This window comes from Hyla sarda, chromosome 6 (assembly GCF_029499605.1).
Source record: "Hyla sarda isolate aHylSar1 chromosome 6, aHylSar1.hap1, whole genome shotgun sequence".
Classification (NCBI taxonomy): Eukaryota; Metazoa; Chordata; class Amphibia; order Anura; family Hylidae; genus Hyla; species Hyla sarda.
The window spans coordinates 168,071,960-168,090,965 of record NC_079194.1 but is presented as its reverse complement, the minus strand read 5'-3'; the positions used below and the strand labels follow the sequence as shown (position 1 = coordinate 168,090,965).

The 19,006-nt window shown below is 42.9% G+C and overlaps 2 protein-coding genes across 5 annotated transcripts in view; one reads left to right on the top strand and one right to left on the bottom strand.

The window, feature by feature from the left end:
* Positions 1–19,006, top strand: part of RHPN2 (rhophilin Rho GTPase binding protein 2) — a 147,006-nt gene that overhangs the window by 89,503 nt on the left and 38,497 nt on the right. For all 4 annotated transcript variants that reach the window (XM_056525760.1, XM_056525759.1, XM_056525761.1 and 1 more), the window contains exons 5-8: positions 170–245; positions 9,312–9,389; positions 12,491–12,615; positions 16,115–16,281. In XM_056525760.1, coding sequence (XP_056381735.1) covers positions 170–245; positions 9,312–9,389; positions 12,491–12,615; positions 16,115–16,281 — 446 coding nt within the window. The remainder of the gene's footprint in view (positions 1–169; positions 246–9,311; positions 9,390–12,490; positions 12,616–16,114; positions 16,282–19,006) is intronic.
* GPATCH1 (G-patch domain containing 1) overlaps positions 1–19,006 on the bottom strand; it is a 193,707-nt gene that overhangs the window by 174,073 nt on the left and 628 nt on the right. The window lies entirely within an intron of this gene.

The window sequence follows — 19,006 nt, the reverse complement described above, 5'->3', positions numbered from 1 at the left end:
AGATACAAATTGACTTACATTATGATTGGTCTCTATGAGACTGTACAATTATCCAATCCTTTTCCACCATCCATAGTCCTTTGCACTTAGGAATTAACAATGCTTTCATGAATGCCTCGTTACAGGATGTACCTTCATTTATTGACTTTTAATACATTATATATTGCAGGCAGAACGCCAGCATTCCTCTCATCCCTCTTGGCCTTAAAGAGACAAAGGATGTTGATTTCACAACTGCATTCAAGGTAACTGGAAATATTTTCTGTTGCTAGGACTCATTTTCTTTGTGTTAGAGGTTCTCTATTAAATGTATGGGGTCTTTGATATGTGGGCATTTTGAAATGATGCTGTTTACCCTGAGTTGCAAAAAGAAGTAAGTGAATCCTATGGAAATACCAGAATTTTTCCATTGCATACTAATACAATGTGGTCACAAATATAGAGAAACATAATCTAACTAACATAATAACTCATAGTGTCTCACAAAGTTTTTTTTAATCACATTTAAGTAGTTGTCCAGAGAAAGATTTTTATGTTTAAGTGCTTGTGGTGGGAGATAAAAATACATTCCCACTCAGACATTCACTAGATGAGGCAGGTCAGAGGGGCAATTTCCTTGTGTCAAGATGGAGAACACAGAGTAGGAGGGACCTGCACCCAGGTAATAGAACCAGTGGGAGATTGGCAGAAGACAAGTACATGTGGCTTTATTTTTGTCTTCCACCCTGATCAATTTTAAACATAAAACTATTTCTCTGGACAATGCCTTTAAAGGGGTAATTCAGGGGGAAATATATATATTTTTAAATCAACTGGTGCCAGAAAGTTAAATAGATTTGAAATTACTTCTATTTAAAAATCTTAATCATTCCAGTACTTATCAGTTGCTGTATGCTCCAGAGGAAGTTCTTTTCTTTTTGACTTTCTTTTCTGTCTGACCACAGTGCTCTCTGCTGACACCTCTGTACATGTCAGGAACTGTCCAGAGCAGCAGAGGTTTGCTATGGGGATTTGCTCCTGCTCTGGACAGTTCCTAAAATGGACAGTGTGTCAGCAGAGAGCACTGTGGTCAGACAGAAAAGAAATTCAAAAAGAAAAGAACTTCCTGGAGCATACAGCATCTGAAAAGCACTGGAAGGATTAATATTTTTAAATAGAAGTAATTTAGAAATATGTTTAACTTTCTGTCACCAGTTGATTTAAAGAAATTGTTTTCCACCCGAGTACCCCTTTAAGTAAACATCCAAGGTGCAGGGAGAAAAAGTCAGAGAACCCTTGAATTTAATAAATTCCCATTTAGCAGCAGTCACCTCCTCTAAATATTTTCTGTAGATGCAGATATGATTTAGCAAAACAGTCAGGATCGAATAAGAACCATTTCTCAAATGGTTTTCAGTTCATCAATATTTCTGAGATGCTTTGCACACAGAGATCTCTTCAGGTCATGTCATAGTATTTTGGTAGGGTTAAGGTCAGGATTATGGAGCTATTCCAAAACACAAATCTTTTTCTTTTTTTTATCATTCTTTGGCTAATTTACTTGTGTGCCATGAGTTCACAAACTGCTGCCTTTACATTATTCTGTACAAAGTTTGATCTACCTTTGAATTCACTGATACCCTAAAGCGATATTCCGGCTTTATACACCTTATCACATCTTATCCCCTATCCAAAGGATAGGGGATAAGATGTATGATTGCAGCAGTCCTGCCGCTGGGGACCCCTGCGATCTCGGTGCAGCCCCTGATATTCTGTGCCGGGCGCTGCCTCTGAGACGGGGACATGACGTTACAGCCATGTGGCTGTCACGCCCCCTCCAATAGACAGGGGTGTGGCGTGATGTCACTAGGGGGCATGGTCGTGACGTCATGTCCCTTTCTCGTCCCTAGAGCGGTCTCGTCCCTAGAGCGGGATCCCTGCGATCATACATCTTATCCTCTATCCTTTGGATAGGGGATAAGATAAATAAAGCCAGAATACCCCATTAACAATCAGCAGTGTTCAGGCCCAGAGGCAGCAGATCAACACGTTATCATGATACTCCATCTTGCTTGATAGCTGGAGTGAGATTGTGGTGTTGGTGTGCAGTGTGTTCTTTTACCTCCAAGGTTAGCATTGGTGCATTTGTGAAAAAAAAAAAAACGTTCTCTTTTGTCTTATCTGTCCATAGAAAATGTTTCGAAAAGCATAGTGGAAAATCCACGTGGTCTAGGGCTAATTTTGGGTAATTTTTAGGTTGGTTACTGTGGGAAACTACTAGATATATGTATATACATATACACATACATACATATAAATGTGAGTTTATTTGCGGCTCCCACAATTGACATATTGGAGGCTTTTCAACATTTGTCTGAGTTTCATTCTGTACATCTGAAGATACCAGAAAAATTAGTATGTAAGGCTGGTTCACACTACGTTTTTCAACTACGGTTCCCGCATACGTTTTCATTAGTGAAAACGTATGGAACAGTATTGAAAACCGTATACATAGGCAAAGCATTGCCAACCGTATGCACCCTGATGCTTACGGTTGCGTACGGTTCGCTTGCAATACGGTTTTTAACAGTACTCCAAACTGTGTTCAACCACGGTTTTGACTCCAGTTTTAAAACCGTACTGCAACCGCATACCTTTTTTTAACATGGATGTCAATGGGAAACGCATATGTATACGGTTCCATGCGGCAAAACCGTATGCGTTTTTTCTTTGCACATGTGCATTTGCATTCTAAAGTCCCCACCCAAGACCCCTCCCATTAAAAATGGACAGAATTTTCAAAAACTTATGTTTTTTTTAAAATAAAAACGGACGGAACAGTATGCACTTTTAAAAACAGTATACTGTTTAACCTCTTCAGGACACAGGGCGTATGGATACGCCCTGCATTCCGAGTCCTTAAGGACCGAGGGCGTATCCATACGCCCGTGGGAAATCCGGTGCCCACCGCTAGCCGGTTGGGGACCGAAGCCGGATGCCTGCTGAAATCATTCAGCAGGCACCCTGGCACATCGCCCAGAGGGGTCCTGAGACCCCCCCATGTCGGCGATCGGAGAAAATCGCATGTCAATTCATACATGCGATTTCCTCCAATTCCGGGCTGATCGGGTCTCTGGTGACCCGATCACCCAGAAAATAGGGCTGATCGGAGTTGTCAGCAACAGCCCCGATCAGCCTAAAGGATTGGAGTGAGGTCGCAAAGCTGCGATCTACTCCTATCCCCTGCCATTACTCAGAACGGAGTTCTGACCAATGGCAGCGCAGGACAGGGGGTTGCCATGGCAACCCCCGTTCTGCCCGCCCCTGGATGTCGAGGGGCTCTGGGAAGAAGATGGAGGCCGTACCTGCAGGAGAAGATGCCTGGGGACCTGGGATCTTCGCTGGAGCCTGCTGAATCCTGATCAGGTAGGGAATCGACAGTGGAGGGGGGAATTGAAAGTGAAAGTAAATCGATCTTTACTGTGGCAACCACTAGGGGGGCCAAACTGCAATTCCCAGTATGCCCAGACAGCCAAAGGCTGTCTGGGCATGCTGCGAGTTGTAGTTTTTCAACATCTGGAGGGTCACAGTTTGGAGACCACTGTTACAGTGGTGCCCAAACAGTAGCCCTCCAGATATTGCCAAACTACAACTCTCAGCATGCCTCAACTGCCCAGGCATGCTGGGAGTTGTAGTTCTGTAACATCTGTCCCTTCAGATTTAGCAATTTTCATGACATTTTTGAAAATTGCTGCTCTACTTTTAAGCCCTCTAATTTTTTCAAAAAGCAAAAATATGTCCATTTTATGATGCCAACATAAAGTGGACATATTGTGTTTGTGAAGAAAAATAAAATTTATTTGGAATATCCATTTTCCTTACAATTAGAGAGCTTCAAAATTAGAAAAATGCAAAATTTTCATGAAATTTTGGGATTTTTCACCAAAAAAGGATGCAATTAACGCCGAAAATTTACCACCAAAATAAAGTAGAATATGTCACGAAAAAACAATCTCAGAATCAGAATATTCGGTAAAAGCGTTTTCGTGTTATTAATTCGTAAAGTGACGGTGGTCATAATTGCGAAAAAGGGCTCAGTCCTTAAGGTGAAAAAGGGCTGCGTCCTTAAGGGGTTAAAAACGCATACTGTTTACTTTTTCCCATACTGTTCCATCCGTTTTTTTACCATACGGTTTTTGATAGAAAACGTATGCGGGAACCGTAGTTGAAAAACGTAGTGTGAACCCAGCCTAACAATAGTGTATAGAACTCAACCCAATTCAAAAATCATTCTACTAATACTCTCCAGAGGTTTCATCTATTCTTGTAACAACTTAGCATCGAAAGTTTCTATTCTTAGGATGCCAAGTGTCGTCTATTTTTAGTACGGTAAATGTAGACTCATTCATTGAATTAACTGAAAGGAGACCTGAGAGCTCACTACGTCATGTGTTATCATGCCCTGAATCAGCCGACCCTCCCTCCAGAGTGGAGCATCTGAGGAAACTTTCTGCTACCAATATGGAGCAGAACTCTGGCAGGCAACACCCCTCATTTTCCTCTAAAACTAGCAGTCAGGAAAAGATCTGTCAGTGACTAATGCATAATACACCCAGGATTCCTCATCTCCATGTATTAGCTTTTGTAAATAACGATTAGTAATTTTCTTAATTAAAGTGCAATGCCACCTAAAGCTAAAAATAAAGTCCAGTAACATAAGAGAACATTATTTGTGACACAACATCTTAGACTATTTTTGTTTTGCTGATACATATGTGTAATCCTCTCTCCCATTAGGCAGGGGTTCCATAGCCTTTTTATGTGCAGCTTCCTATTTCTTTACTTTTGTGTGTTATCCAAGCTAATATTACATAAAGGGTTACATAAAGTTGTTTTCATAAACACATGACACAATTCTACAGCCTCCTATATTAGAACTGCAACGTTCTGTTTATCTAGTATTTCTTCTGAATATCTATGAATAAATTGACTACCGGGCTTTAACTTTAAAGAGGTACTCCACCCCTAGACATCTTATCCCCTATCCAAAGGACCCCCGCGATCTCCCTGCTGCACCCGGCATTTGTTTAGAGCATCGGGTGCAGTGCCGTCATGGTCACACCCCCTCCCATAGACTTGCATTGAGGGCAGTGGCCCCAATTAGTATTTAATGGACAATACAAGCTTTTGCCAAAACACAGAGATGTCAAGAATGGTAATGCAGTATACCACTGGGTGCTGGGCCTGTTTGTTGGGTGTTGATCGCAAGCATGACCCGCACTAACCTCATAGTACAGGCAATTGTGGAGGTGACGCTGATCGGGTAGACACTGCTATTGTGTTGTTTGTGGAGATCTCTCCTTCTCAGTAAATGACAACCAGGACCTGCGCTGTATCTGCTAGATGTAGTTAATGTGGGGGTGGAGCTCAGCAGTGAAGGAGAGAAGAGACTGTGGCTGAAGGACCTGTGATGTTTATGTCATGGCAGTGGGCAGGGCTCATGTAGAGTTAAAAATAAATTAAAAAAATAACAATTTTGTGGAGGTCACATATTCCCTGTATAGAAGAGAGCTCAGGTCCATGAATATTTATAGAGATAACATTGCACAGGGCCTAGCTGGGTGGGCAAAAGAGTGCAACAAGGGGCTGGGAACATCCCCAGCGCACAAAAACACTACATTTTCATATTTGAATTTTGGGCATAATTTGTGAATGGGGCCATGTGGAAAAAAATATAAACAGTGTTGGAATCAGCATCACCTGCACTATATTATACCAGCAGGTAAGTGCAGGTGACAGATTCATTTTAATGTCTTTTCTACATACATTTTATACTTTAATATTAAACTATGTTTGTTTTGGGTTTGGCTAAGAACAATGGGTTAATATGTGCAACTACATGCTGCAATCATTTAATAATATATTAGCCATTGGATAAGGGTCAAAGCATTAAGAGGTGGTAGTGTAGCCACTGCAGCGGCACCTGTGGTGCATCGGTGTTGTGCCAGAACGAGATACAAAAGTATCAGCAGTAGACCCCCGTCACTACATAATAGCCCCTCTCCCCTCCCTGCTAAAGTTGTGTGGTGGAATTTTATATTAGCAGGGTGCAATATAAACCTGCATTCAGGAGACAGTGCTACCCTATAGCTTCTGTATCAGAAGAGCTGTAGAAGGTGTGATATAGGGGGGTCTCACCACAATAGAATTTATGGATCCTATTGACAGGAGTGAGATGCAAAGGAGCATATTTTGTGTGACGTTGGCATTATAGACTGAAGTTCAATTGCAATGAGACACAGAGCCTGTGGTTTTAACCCCTTAACGACGCATCGGAGCGATGCTCGCGTCATGTGCGGCAGGTCCCGGCTGCTGATAGCAGCCAGGGACCCGCCCGTAATGGCGGACATCCGCAATCGCGCGGATGTCCGCCATTAACCCCTCAGATGCCGTAATCAATGCAGATCACGGCATCTGCAGCATTGCGGACACTAAAATGGATGATCGGATCGCCCACAGCGCTACCGCGGCGAACCGATCATCCAGCATGGCAGCTGGAGGTCCCCTCACCTGCCTCCGCTGCCTTCCACGAGTCGAGCAGACCAGAGCAGAAGATGACCGATAACCCTGATCAGTGCTATGTCCTATGCATAGCACTGAACAGTATTAGCAATTGAATGATTGCTGTAAATAGTCCCCTATAGGGACTATTAAAGTGTTAAAATAAAAGTTTAAAAAGTTTAAAAAAATTGGAAAAACCCCCTCCCCAAAATAAAAACGTAAATTGTCCAATTTTCCCTATTTCACCCCCAAAAAGTGTAAAAAATAATAATTTATATACATATTTGGTATCGCTGCGTGCATAAATATCCCAACTATTAAAATGAAATGTTACTGATGTTACTGCCGTCCGCATGAAGGGAGCGCTTCGTCCCAGCATGACACAGCAGCTGACACACCCCATCCATGTATCTCTATTCGATAAATGGGGGGGGGGGGTGTTGGCCGCCGCGTCATGCTGAGGACAGACACTCCCCCTTCCTGCGCACTGAACACAGGCTAGACGAAGACTACAGGACAACATTCCAGAGTCTGGGTTAACCTAGATCAAGACAAATCCTGTTATTAAACAGTGCACCTCCTCTCCTGGAACAACTTGTCTGCCTACAGTTACATTTGTTCCTTCTTTACATGTATTATGGGTTTTCCCTATGGGCAACATGCTTGGTCATCATTTATATTGCATTCTGTAATTCAACCTTAGCCAGAGCACTGCACAGAAGGTTCTCTCATTTAGGTATTACATATATTGTATAAGATACAAGAAAGAGAACGGTGCGCACCTCGTGCAGGTAAACAAGATAACTTTGTGTGTAAATGGTTAGATAAATGGGCCAGCAGGGTGGTCCCTTACCTTACGGTGTTATGCTCAGAGCATAACACCTGCAGTCACTTAGAAATTAGAGAGGGGTCGCAGCATCCAGGTTCCTCTGGGCTCTGGGTAGCAGGGTCCAGCACATCAATAGAAAAGTGGAGCGGATGATCCGATCACAAAAAAGTGGAACATCTGAAGGAGCGCAGACCTCTAAGGGTTAGGTTAAAATGAATGGTTTATTATAAAAGATGCAACGCAACATAAAAACAGCGTTTCCAGCCCCCCGGGCTCTTCCTCAGGCAGTAATGGGAACAGATAGTTACATGTATACATTTAAAACAAACTTGTGTTTTACTTCCGGGTCCGGTATCAAAAACCCCCGAACCGGAATCGCATCATAAGATCCAAAGTAAGAGATGACACTGATGAATATTAATAAAATACAATAAAATTAGAGGGAAAACATTGCTACACATGTGGCTATGCTGGGAGAGATGTGTATGGATGAAATTTCAAACATTACCGGTGTCATTTAAGAGACCGGTGGCGCAGGCGCAAATGGTGTTGGTCTTCTGAGCGGCTGACGGTCGGATGTGAGAGATCGTAATTGACGCAAGTTATTATTTGTTTTTTATGGTATTGTCCTTTGTTTGCTTTCGGACACACTTGTTTGCTGCACCCAAATATGCCATGGTCATACTACCTTCAAATCTACCACTACAGGTGACACATTCCCGATCAAACATCATCACAACTGCACCACAGATTGCGTCATCTATCTGATAGAATGTACCCGTTGCTCACTCCAATATATAGGTCGGACCACTAGACCCCTTCATCTGAGACTAAATCAGCACAGGCTAAACATGAAAAGACAATTTCTCTTACACGGATTATCTAAACATACCACTATTTCACACCCAGGACTAGATCCCGCCATCACTATTAAACCTATTGACTCTGTACCCAAAACGGCTAACAATCGCTTTGAACAGCTGAAGAAACTGGAAATATTTTGGATGTTCACACTCCGTACATTGTCCCCCCATGGGTTAAATGAGGTAAAAGAAGTAATTGGATGAAACCTGCCAACTGTCCTTACCGACATAGAAGTACCATACGAGTCCAGCCTTCAGGTTCTTCACTTACACTGCTGCGCATGCGTCAATTACGATCTCTCACATCCGACCGTCAGCCGCTCAGAAGACCAACACCATTTGCGCCTGCGCCACCGGTCTCTTAAATGACACCGGTAATGTTTGAAATTTCATCCATACACATCTCTCCCAGCATAGCCACATGTGTAGCAATGTTTTCCCTCTAATTTTATTGTATTTTATTAATATTCATCAGTGTCATCTCTTACTTTGGATCTTATGATGCGGTTCCGGTTCGGGGTTTTTTGATACCGAACCCGGAAGTAAAACACAAGTTTGTTTTAAATGTATACGTGTAACTATCTGTTCCCATTACTGCCTGAGGAAGAGCCCGGTACGGGCTGGAAACGCTGTTTTTATGTTGCGTTGCATCTTTTATAATAAACCATTCATTTTAACCTAACCCTTAGAGGTCTGCGCTCCTTCAGATGTTCCACTTTTTTGTGATCGGATCATCCGCTCCACTTTTCTATATATTGTATAAGAATATAGTTAGTTCAGACTGGCAGAGATCCAGTTACTGACCAATAGACCAATAAAAGTAAAGTTGCATTAGTCACTGGAGTATAATTTAACAATCTGACCTAGATTTTAACCTCCTGAAATGCTGTAAAGAGGTGACAAATTGGGGAAACATTGCACAGTAATAAAAATGCCACTTTAGTCAATCATTTATAAAACACTCAATCCTTTTGCTCACGATGGTAATTAGGCCAAAATGCATTAGGGATTAACCCTTTGCACTAAAAAAGTGCTTCTTTCATGTTTCAAATACTTATTTTTTTTTTTTTTTTTATAAGGACTTTATACTGGAACATTACAGTGAAGATGGAGCTGATTATGAGAATGAGTTGGCTGACCTGATGGACCTCAGACAGGTAAAGGCTTTATTCTGAATGCATAGTACATCCTTTCTTCACTATGCTACTGAGTTATTGTAATTTTTGTTGTTTTCAATTTGCTGTATTGAGCGTAGTCTTCAGCCTTAACCCCTTAAGGACGCAGGGTTTTTCCGTTTTTGCATTTTCATTTTTTCCTCATCACCTTCTAACAATCATAACGCTTTCAATTTTGCACCTAAAAATCCATATGCTGGCTTATTTTTTGCGCCACCAATTCTACTTTGCCGTGACATTAGTCATTTTAAAAAAAATCCACGGCGAAACGGAAAAAAAATTATTTGTGCGACAAAATTGAAGAAAAAATTTCATTTTGTACCTTTTGGGGGCTTTCGTTTCTACGCAGTGCATTTTTTGGTCAAAATTACACCTTACCTTTATTCTGTAGGTCCATATGGTTAAAATGATACCCTACTTATATAGGTTTGATTTTGTCACGCTTCTGAAAAAAATCATAACGACATGCAGGAAAATGTATACGTTTAAATTTGTCATTTTCTGACCCCTGTAACTTTTTTATTTTTCTGCGTACGGGCCAATATGAGGGCTCATTTTTTGCGCCGTGTTCTGAAGTTTTTATCTGTGCAATTTTTGTGTTGATTGGACTTTTTGATCGCTTTTTATTCATTTTTTTATGATATAAAAAGTGACCAAAAATACGCTATTTTGGACTTTGGAATTTTTGTGACGATACCACGATATGTTAATTTTTATTTTTATTTACACAGTTTTTTTTTTTAATGGGAAAAGGGGGGTCGATTCAATCTTTTATTAGGGAAGGGGTTAAATTACCTTTTTTTTCACTTTTTTTTGCAGTGCTATAGCTCCCATAGGGACCTATAGCACTGCACACACTGATCTTTTATGCTGATCCCTGCAATGCCATAGCTTTTCACGGATCAGCGAGATAGGGGCTCAATTGCTCAAGCCTGTAGCTCAGGCTTGGAGCAATCAAACCCCGATCGGACGCCGCAGAGTCAGGTAAGGAGACCTCCGCCAGCGTCCCAGCTGATCATAACATCCCGATCAGCCCGACTGAGCTGCCGTGTCTGAAGGGTTAACAGCGCGCGGCACAATGATTGGTGCCGCACGCTGTTAGCCCAGGGTCCCGGCTATGGTTAGCAGCCGAGACCGACCTGGTGTGATGTGGGGTCACGGCGTTTTTCACACCGGGACCGGGCTCAGGGCGTACAGGTACGCCCTGAGTCCTTAAGAGGTTAAACTGGCTATATACTTTAAAAATGGCCATACAAATTAGGCTCTGTTCACATCTTTGTTAAATGATCCATCAAGAGCCTCCATTGTAGACACCTCAGAGGAACTTAATAGGTCCATTTATAATTCAGTTTGGCTTATTGGGCACAGTAGGCATCCATCGTGTGAAGGCTCCAGCACTGCGTCAGGGTTCCATTCTAAATGAAAACCACAATGTACATGTGAATACAGTCTAAGATAAATGTTGGCAGACTATCTAATGTGAATGGGGATGTCCCGACGCTCCCCCAGCGCCACATGTCAAGGGTAAGATGGATCAGACATGTTAAATTTTAACATTCCCAATACTTTGTTCTCACATGAAATATATGCTGTTGCTAGATGTATCTGTCAGTTGCTTATTTCCTTCTCTCTACTGAAAACAGATGCATTTTTGGCCAAGCAGAGTGTGCAAAGGGTCAGGAGGACTAGCTAGCTAGACCATATGAGAATTCAGTTGATAGGTGTATGGCTTACAGTTTAATCTGCCAACAGTTTAATATGTAAGGGGGTAGCCTGACCAAACAAGGATCAGAAAGGTTGAATTTAACATATCCACTCTTTAATTGTCCCCTGAATGAATGATGCAGACCAGGCCTGCGCAACTGCTGCTCCATTTTTGTCCATGGGACAGCCAAATGCGGTGGCCACGCAGGCATGGTCTGTACCAATAATTTTAGCAGTCAGACACCATCAGTCTGCTTGCTATCCCTCAACCTTGGCATAAGGAATAATGTAATGAGATGGGAAAACCTTTTTAAAACTCATCCAGTCTCCATGCTTCTGTGGTTAATAGTAGTGATTCATTTAATAGCACAATGAAACCTTTTCAGAGATGACCACTCAAAAATGCAAAAAAAGTGGTCTTCTAAGGGTGGTGTTCTCAAATAATGCATAATAAATGTGGAACTTAAAGAGGTACTCTGCCCCTAGACATCTTTTCCCTGATTGTGGGGGTCCTGCCGCTGGGGACCCCCGCGATCACCTTGCTGCACCTGACGTTCATTTAGAGCATCGGGTGCAGCGTCTGAGGCTTATGACGTCACGGCCATGCCCCCCTCGTGACATCATGACCACGCCCCCTCAATGCAAGGCTATAGGAGGGCGTGACGGCCCAAGATCGCGGAGGTCCCCAGCGGTGGGACCCCCGCGATCAGACATCTTATCCCCTATCCTTTGGATAGGGGATAAGATGTCTTGGGCTGGAGTACCCTATTAAAATCTGCCACAGAAAATCCAGTCTGGTAAGGTGTGGTTTTCTTAAAAAAGGTGGTCTTTTGGAGAGGATTCATTGTATTAGACTACTTTCACCAGCTTCAGAACATCATTCTGAGGACATCACAAGAGACCTTCCTCCCTCTCAGAGTCCCTAATATACAAGCTAAGGTTCACCAAAGGTAAACCTTTATGTTGAATTAACCCAAGCAATACATTTTTTTTAAACCTTTCAAACCTTTGCAAACGTTGCCCTATTATGCAGTGCAAGCTACCTTTTTGGCTGCCTACCTTCTTCTTTAGCCTGCACTTCAGTGAGGTGAATGATGTACAAATGTAAATCTGGTGATTATTCTACATGGAAAATAGCAAAATAGCAATGGCTAGAGTTAGAGTTCTGGACCTACTGTAAAGTCATTGCCAGATAGTAGTGTAAAATCATATCCATAGTATATCTGAGGTGTGAGGAACATACGGACAAAATCATTCATATGCCCTGTATAGATGTACCTTGGTCCTGAGCGGACATGCAAAATTCATAGAAGTGCCACCACCTTCTACACCCTCTATAGTTACTCCACCATATCTTATATATTTATTTATTTTCATAGGCATGCCGAACTCCTAGCCGAGATGAAGCTGGCATTGAGATGTTGGTCAGTTATTTCCAGCAGCTTGGATTTTTGGAGAACCGATTCTTTCCATCCAGCAGAAATATGGGGATACTGTTTACATGGTAAGTAATATAGAAAAGAAAAAAATTATCTACTCACCGGTTCACTAGCATATTTTTTCAAGATAGACAACATTACACTTGCTTTATTACATGGTTAGTCATTTATTTGAAAAGGCAACCATGTAATATGACATGCAGCTACCCAGAGCATCATTTTTCACATGTCACTTTGTATAAAGGGGCTAATAGCTATTCCAGTTGCTACCAAGGACAGTAAGTGGCAGCTGATATTTGATGTAGGATTACATAGTAAGTAAGTAGATGTTCCTCTTGCAGAATTTTCAAGTATTTTTCCTCCAGGAGCTTTGCAGACTTTACAAACATGTAATCGGAGACATGTGGATTGTCAGAACAGGTCTGTTTGCTTACACAAATCTTTTCACAGTTCATATTCTTATCTAATCATTTCTGTGATGGCGAAAAACTGCCATTGCACCGCTCATGTGAGAAAATGCTTGAGCCATCTTAGTGACATTGATGGTGGAAATGTTACTAGCACAACCTGTGAATTCTGCTATAATTAAAGGGGTTCTCCGGTGGAAAACTTTTTTTTTTTTTTAAATGAACTGGTGCCAGAAAGTTAAACAGATTTGTAAATTACTTCAATTAAAAAATCTTAATCCTTTTAGTACTTTTTAGCAGCTGTATGTTACAGAGGAAATTCTTTACTTTTTGAATTTCTTTTTTGTGTTGTCCACAGTGCTCTCTGCTGACACATCTGTCCATGTCAGGAACTGTCCAGAGAAGCATAGGTTTGCTATGGGGATTTTCTTCTGCTCTGGACACTTCCTGATACGGGCATCAGGTGTCAGCAGAGAGCACTGTGGACAACACAAAAAAGAGATTCCAAAAATAAAGAATTTCCTCTGTAGCAAACAGCTGCTAAAAAGTACTGAAAGGATTAAGATTTTTTAATAGAAGTAATTTACAAATCTTTTTAACTTTCTGGCACCAGTTCATAAAAAAAAAAAAAGTTTTCCACCGGAGTACCCCTTTAACTTTCAGTGTGTTATAGAGGCATGGAAGAAGATACCATTGGTGGAGAACGATCAGCTCAAACTGCACCAGTTGTCAAAACGAAGCTGGTGTTAAAACTTTAGCATTTTAGCATTGGCACAGTGTGGCACAAAAAGACAATTTGATTAATTTTGGATAAACCACAAACTATATACCATTCGATTTATTAGTCTAGCAACTATCCAACACTGTGGTCAGCTCTGTCAATGATATAGAGCTGACCACTACCATTTATATCCATACTGGTTTTTAACTTTAAGATCATTAAAAGTGTCCCTTGCACTTTTTTCTAGAGATGTCAAAAGTTTCGATTTTATCATGTTCTTGGTGAAGTGACCCCCTCCAATAGTTTGATACAGCTGGAAGAAGTGCTTCTAACTAACTACCTAACTGAAATCTCTGTCCCACCGCAGGAGACAACCTCCAAAGACTTACAATAGGGATCTTCACCTGTAACAGAAATGACATTTGTCAGTGAGTGAAGTGCATAACCGTGCCCTTCTCCCAACTTTATTTAACGATTGGTGGGGGTCTCATTGACTTCGGCAAAGAAAAGACCTCTGGGGAACTGATTTTTTTTTTTACTTACTGTATTTTCCTATAATTGATGCTGCCATAGCAACTGGCCTTACAGTGGAAAAACAGCATTGACAATTGGTAAATGTCAAAGTGCTGGGTCTACTTAGATTAAGCAGCAATAGCAGCATAGTCATGAGATCCGCCATCCATCGGACTCCAGGGACCAATGTAGGACCGCATACATAGTGACCATCTGAACGATGTGATCAGGAAGGCAAAAAACGGTCAAGCACATGGCATTGGACCCATGGCTGCACAATCTCTGATACAGTGGTAGTTCTAGAATGCCATAAAAACTATGCTCTAGAATGAGACCCATTATGGCTGCCATTAAATATGCCCAATTTATAGAGTACAAATGAAATACAGTAACCCCCCGACATGCGATGGCCCCGACATATGATCAAATCGACATACGATGGCCTCTCATACGATGCTATTATATGTCGGGGCCATCGCATTAACTGCTATCCGACAGCGCAAAATAAGCTGCTGTCGGATAGCAGTTTAAGCATCCCGGACAGGTTCACTTACCTATCCCCGCTGCTCTGGGTCCACTTCGCGATCCTCCGGTGTCTTCTGCATCTTCTCCTGGGTCCGGGCCTCGCTTGCTGGTGACATTATTACGTCGCTGCGCACGCCGGCGCAGCAACGTAATAACGTCACCAGAAAGCGAGGCCCGGACACCGGAGAAGATGCGGAAGAAGCCGGAGGATCCCGAAGAAGACGCCGGAGCAGGGGGACAGCATCGGGAGCCCCTGGGACAGCATCGGGAGCGGTGAGGACGCGGTCCGGAGCGGCGGGGTCAGGTGAGTATTAAATGCACTTTTTACTTTTCACAAATCTCTCAACATACGATGGATTCGACAATCGATGGGTCGTTTGGAACGAATTACCATCGTACGTTGAGGTACCACTGTACCAATAATATATTTTTACAATTTAAAGTAATTCTTCAGTAGCACAGCACATTTTTATCATTCCCTTTAAGTCACGTGAATGGGTCAGAAGTGGTCTACTGTTTATTTAGCTTTAAACAATTAGCAGTGCGGCCAGGTATGAGTGCAAACACGGCCACAAATAAAGGCTTCTGTTCCTCCTCCACTTAAGCGGATCTGCTGAGTGCACAAAATAAAAGGAGGACTTAACATTAATGACAGGCTGTATTTTGATTCATAGATTATAGGCTTGAGTAAGCCTTTCATGAACCCACAGGCCTGTATAAACATCTAGATGAATGACTAGGGTGGGGAGATTCCTTAACTTGTTGCATTCTTAATAAACATGTTAAATAAAAAACTTGTTTCAATTTTTCTTTTATGTCTCTGAATTATAATGCAGTCACCTGAGGTGTACATGTTTGGTCAATATTTATTGGGAACGTAGCCCATACATTTAACAGGATCCAATAAAAATATGAAAATAACATTGGAACCTCTTTTTTTAAGTCAGATTCTAGACAGATTCTATCACATATTTGTCAGGAAAGGATCCAACACGAAAGAAGAAATGCAGATTTTGTAGCCAAAATTTCTGAAAACTTCTGTGCATGTGCTTTTTTCTCTCTCTAGCTTGTGTGAGTTGTTCCCTGTCTACTGTCTGAGTTAGTATGTAACCCTCTCCCTGCTGCTTTCTCGAATGCTAAGAGAGCAAAAAGTCTTTCACACGCTAACAGATTTATCAAATCTTTGTCTGATTAACAGCTAAATGGTAGGGAACTTCTAATAAAGACCATTTAGAAAGCAATTTAATTTTGCATTCAGTAGACAAAACAATAGAAATAACAATGCAAAGGTGTTCATAGCTTTATTTCTTGATCAGACACTTAACAGACTCTGAGCTGTGACCTCTTATTAGCGATCAGTCTTTATAATAAACCATTATTCATCTTCTTTTTACCCAGGTATGACTCCTTTACAGGTGTTCCTGTGAGCCAACCAAATATCTCATTGGAGAAAGCCAGCATTCTGTTTAACATAGCTGCCCTATACACGCAGATTGGTACGCGGAGCAATCGTCAGACAAAAAACGGATTGGAGGAGGCGGTGACCATGTTTCAGAAAGCTGCAGGTAATGTGATATAATACACAGTTTGTATATTATGTAAATATAAGTTCCGCTTAAGGCTTATTGTCATTTGATACAATAAATTTCAATTAGAGATGAGCGAACTTACAGTAATTTGATTCGTCACGAACTTCTCGGCTCGGCAGTTGATGACTTTAGCCTGCATAAATGAGTTCAGCTTTCAGGTGCTCCGGTGGGCTGGAGACTCTCTCCTTGGGCTGTATCCACCTTTTCCAGCCCACCGGAGCACCTGAAAGCTGAACTCATTTATGCAGGCTAAAGTCAGCAATTGCTGAGCCGAGAAATTCGTGACAAATCGAATTACTGGAAGTTCGCTCATCTCTAATTTCAATATGATCAGCTGACAATCTCACGTCTGTGGTGTCTTTTTATATGGGCAGACCCATGTACCGTATATACTCGAGTATAAGCCGAGTTTTTCAGCACGATTTTTCGTGCTGAAAACACCCCCCTCGGCTTATACTCGAGTGAACTCTCCACCCGCAGTGGTCTTCAACCTGCGGACCTCCAGAGGTTTCAAAACTACAACTCCCAGCAAGCCCGGGCAGCCATCGGCTGTCCGGGCTTGCTGGGAGTTGTAGTTTTGAAACCTCCGGAGGTCCGCAGGTTGAAGACCACTGCGGTCTTCGACATCATCCAGCCCCCTCTCACCCCCTTTAGTTCTGTACAGTACTCGCCTCCGCTCGGCGCTGGTCCGGTGCTGCAGGACTGTCCGGTGAGGAGGTCGTCCGGTGGGATAGTGGTTCCGGGCTGCTATCTTCACCGGGGAGGCCTCTTCTAAGCGCTTCGGGCCCGGGCCCAGAATAGAGGCATTGCCTTGACGACGACGCAGAGGTACGTTCATTACCAACGTACTTCTGCGTCATCGTCAAGGCAACACCTCTATTCTGGGCCCGAAGCGCGGAGAAGAGGTGCCCCCAGTGAAGATAGCAGCCCGGAACCACTATCCCACCGGACGACAGTCCTGCAGCACCGGACCAGCGCCGAGCGGAGGCGAGTACTGTACAGAACTAAAGGGGGTGAGAGGGGGCTGGATGATGTCGAAGGCTGCAGTGGTCTTCAACCTGCGGACCTCCAGAGGTTTCAAAACTACAACTCCCAGCAAGCCCGGACAGCCGATGGCTGCCCGGGCTTGCTGGGAGTTGTAGTTTTGAAACCTCTGGAGGTCCGCAGGTTGAAGACCACTGAGGGCGGATGATGACAAGAGAATGATGAAGGGGGGGTGTGGGATGATGAAGGGGGGTGGGGATGATGACAAGGGGATGATGAAGGGGGTGTGTGTGGGATGATTACAAGGGGATGATGAAGGGGGGTGGGGATGATGACAAGGGGATGATGAAGGGGGGGGGATGATGACAAGGGGATGATGAAGGGGGGTGGGGATGATGACAAGGGGATGATGAAGGGGGGTGTGGGATGATGACAAGGGGATGATGACAGGTGATGATGATGAGGGTCTGGATGATGACAGGTGGTGATGATGATGAGGATGTTAATGACGGGGGTCTGGATGATGACAGGGGGGGGTGATGTATTTCCCACCCTAGGCTTATACTCGAGCCAATAACTTTTCCTGGGATTTTTGGTTGAAATTAGGGGCCTCGGCTTATACTCGGGTCGGCTTATACTCGAGTATATACGGTACACTAGAGCTGATCTAGCACATTGGCACTCATTTAATAGGTCTTTTACAGGGCTTAATGATTGTGCCTCATTGGCCAGGAAAACAATTAATGGATCGTTTGTCCTGCACTTTACTTGTATCTTTTTTTGGCTACTCATGCCCTGTCAACCCACTGAGATGTGTGGCTAACCTGCAATGATTTTTAGAGCTGCACCATCCCAGCGATCAGACGACAAATGATTGAATGCTCGTTTGTCAGTTGATTGCTGGCATTCACACAATGCGAGTTTATTCAGTCGTTTTTCTTAAATTGCAGCAAAAAAGTGTGTGCTATTTTACAGCAGTTACACTACTTTTACCAGGATTTGCATAATTTTGGTAAAATATTGCCATTTTAGCTGCGATTTCAGTTAAAAGAAGCATCAATAATAATATAGTAAAACTGCAATGTGCATGCACAGCCTTACATGGGGCAATAATTGGCTTGTTCTGCTGCTGATTGCTCTGTGTAAATTGTTCTTTAAGGGGTACTCCGCCTCTAGACATGTTATGCCCTATCCAAAGGATGGGGATAACATGTCTGATCGTGATTGGTCCGGCCGCTGTGATCTCCGTGCTGGCGCTGCAGCATTATGGTCACGGAAGCCTGGGGCTTCCGTGATCGTGACGTTACACCACGCCCCCTCCATTCATGTCTATGGGAGGGGGCGTGATGGCTAGTACACAGCTGTCACGCCTCCTTGCATAATCATGAATGGAGGGGGGTGTGGCGGCTGTGATTGCCAGTCATCTGGCATGGAGCGGAGTTTGCTCTGTGCACCGGATAACTGGGGAGCCACGGCAGAGATCACTGGGGTCCCCAGCATCCGGACCCCTGGATCAGACATGCTATCCCCTATCCTTTGGATAGTGGATAATACGTCCAGCGGTGGAGTACCCCTTTAAGTCTAGTGCACATCTTGTTTTTACATCCTGTTGAAATTTCCTATTCTTTTTTCTGTCTTTAAAATCATTTATTGGGGAGATTTATCAAATCTCTTGCAGAGGAAAATCTTTCCGTAGCAACTAATCAGATTGCTTCCT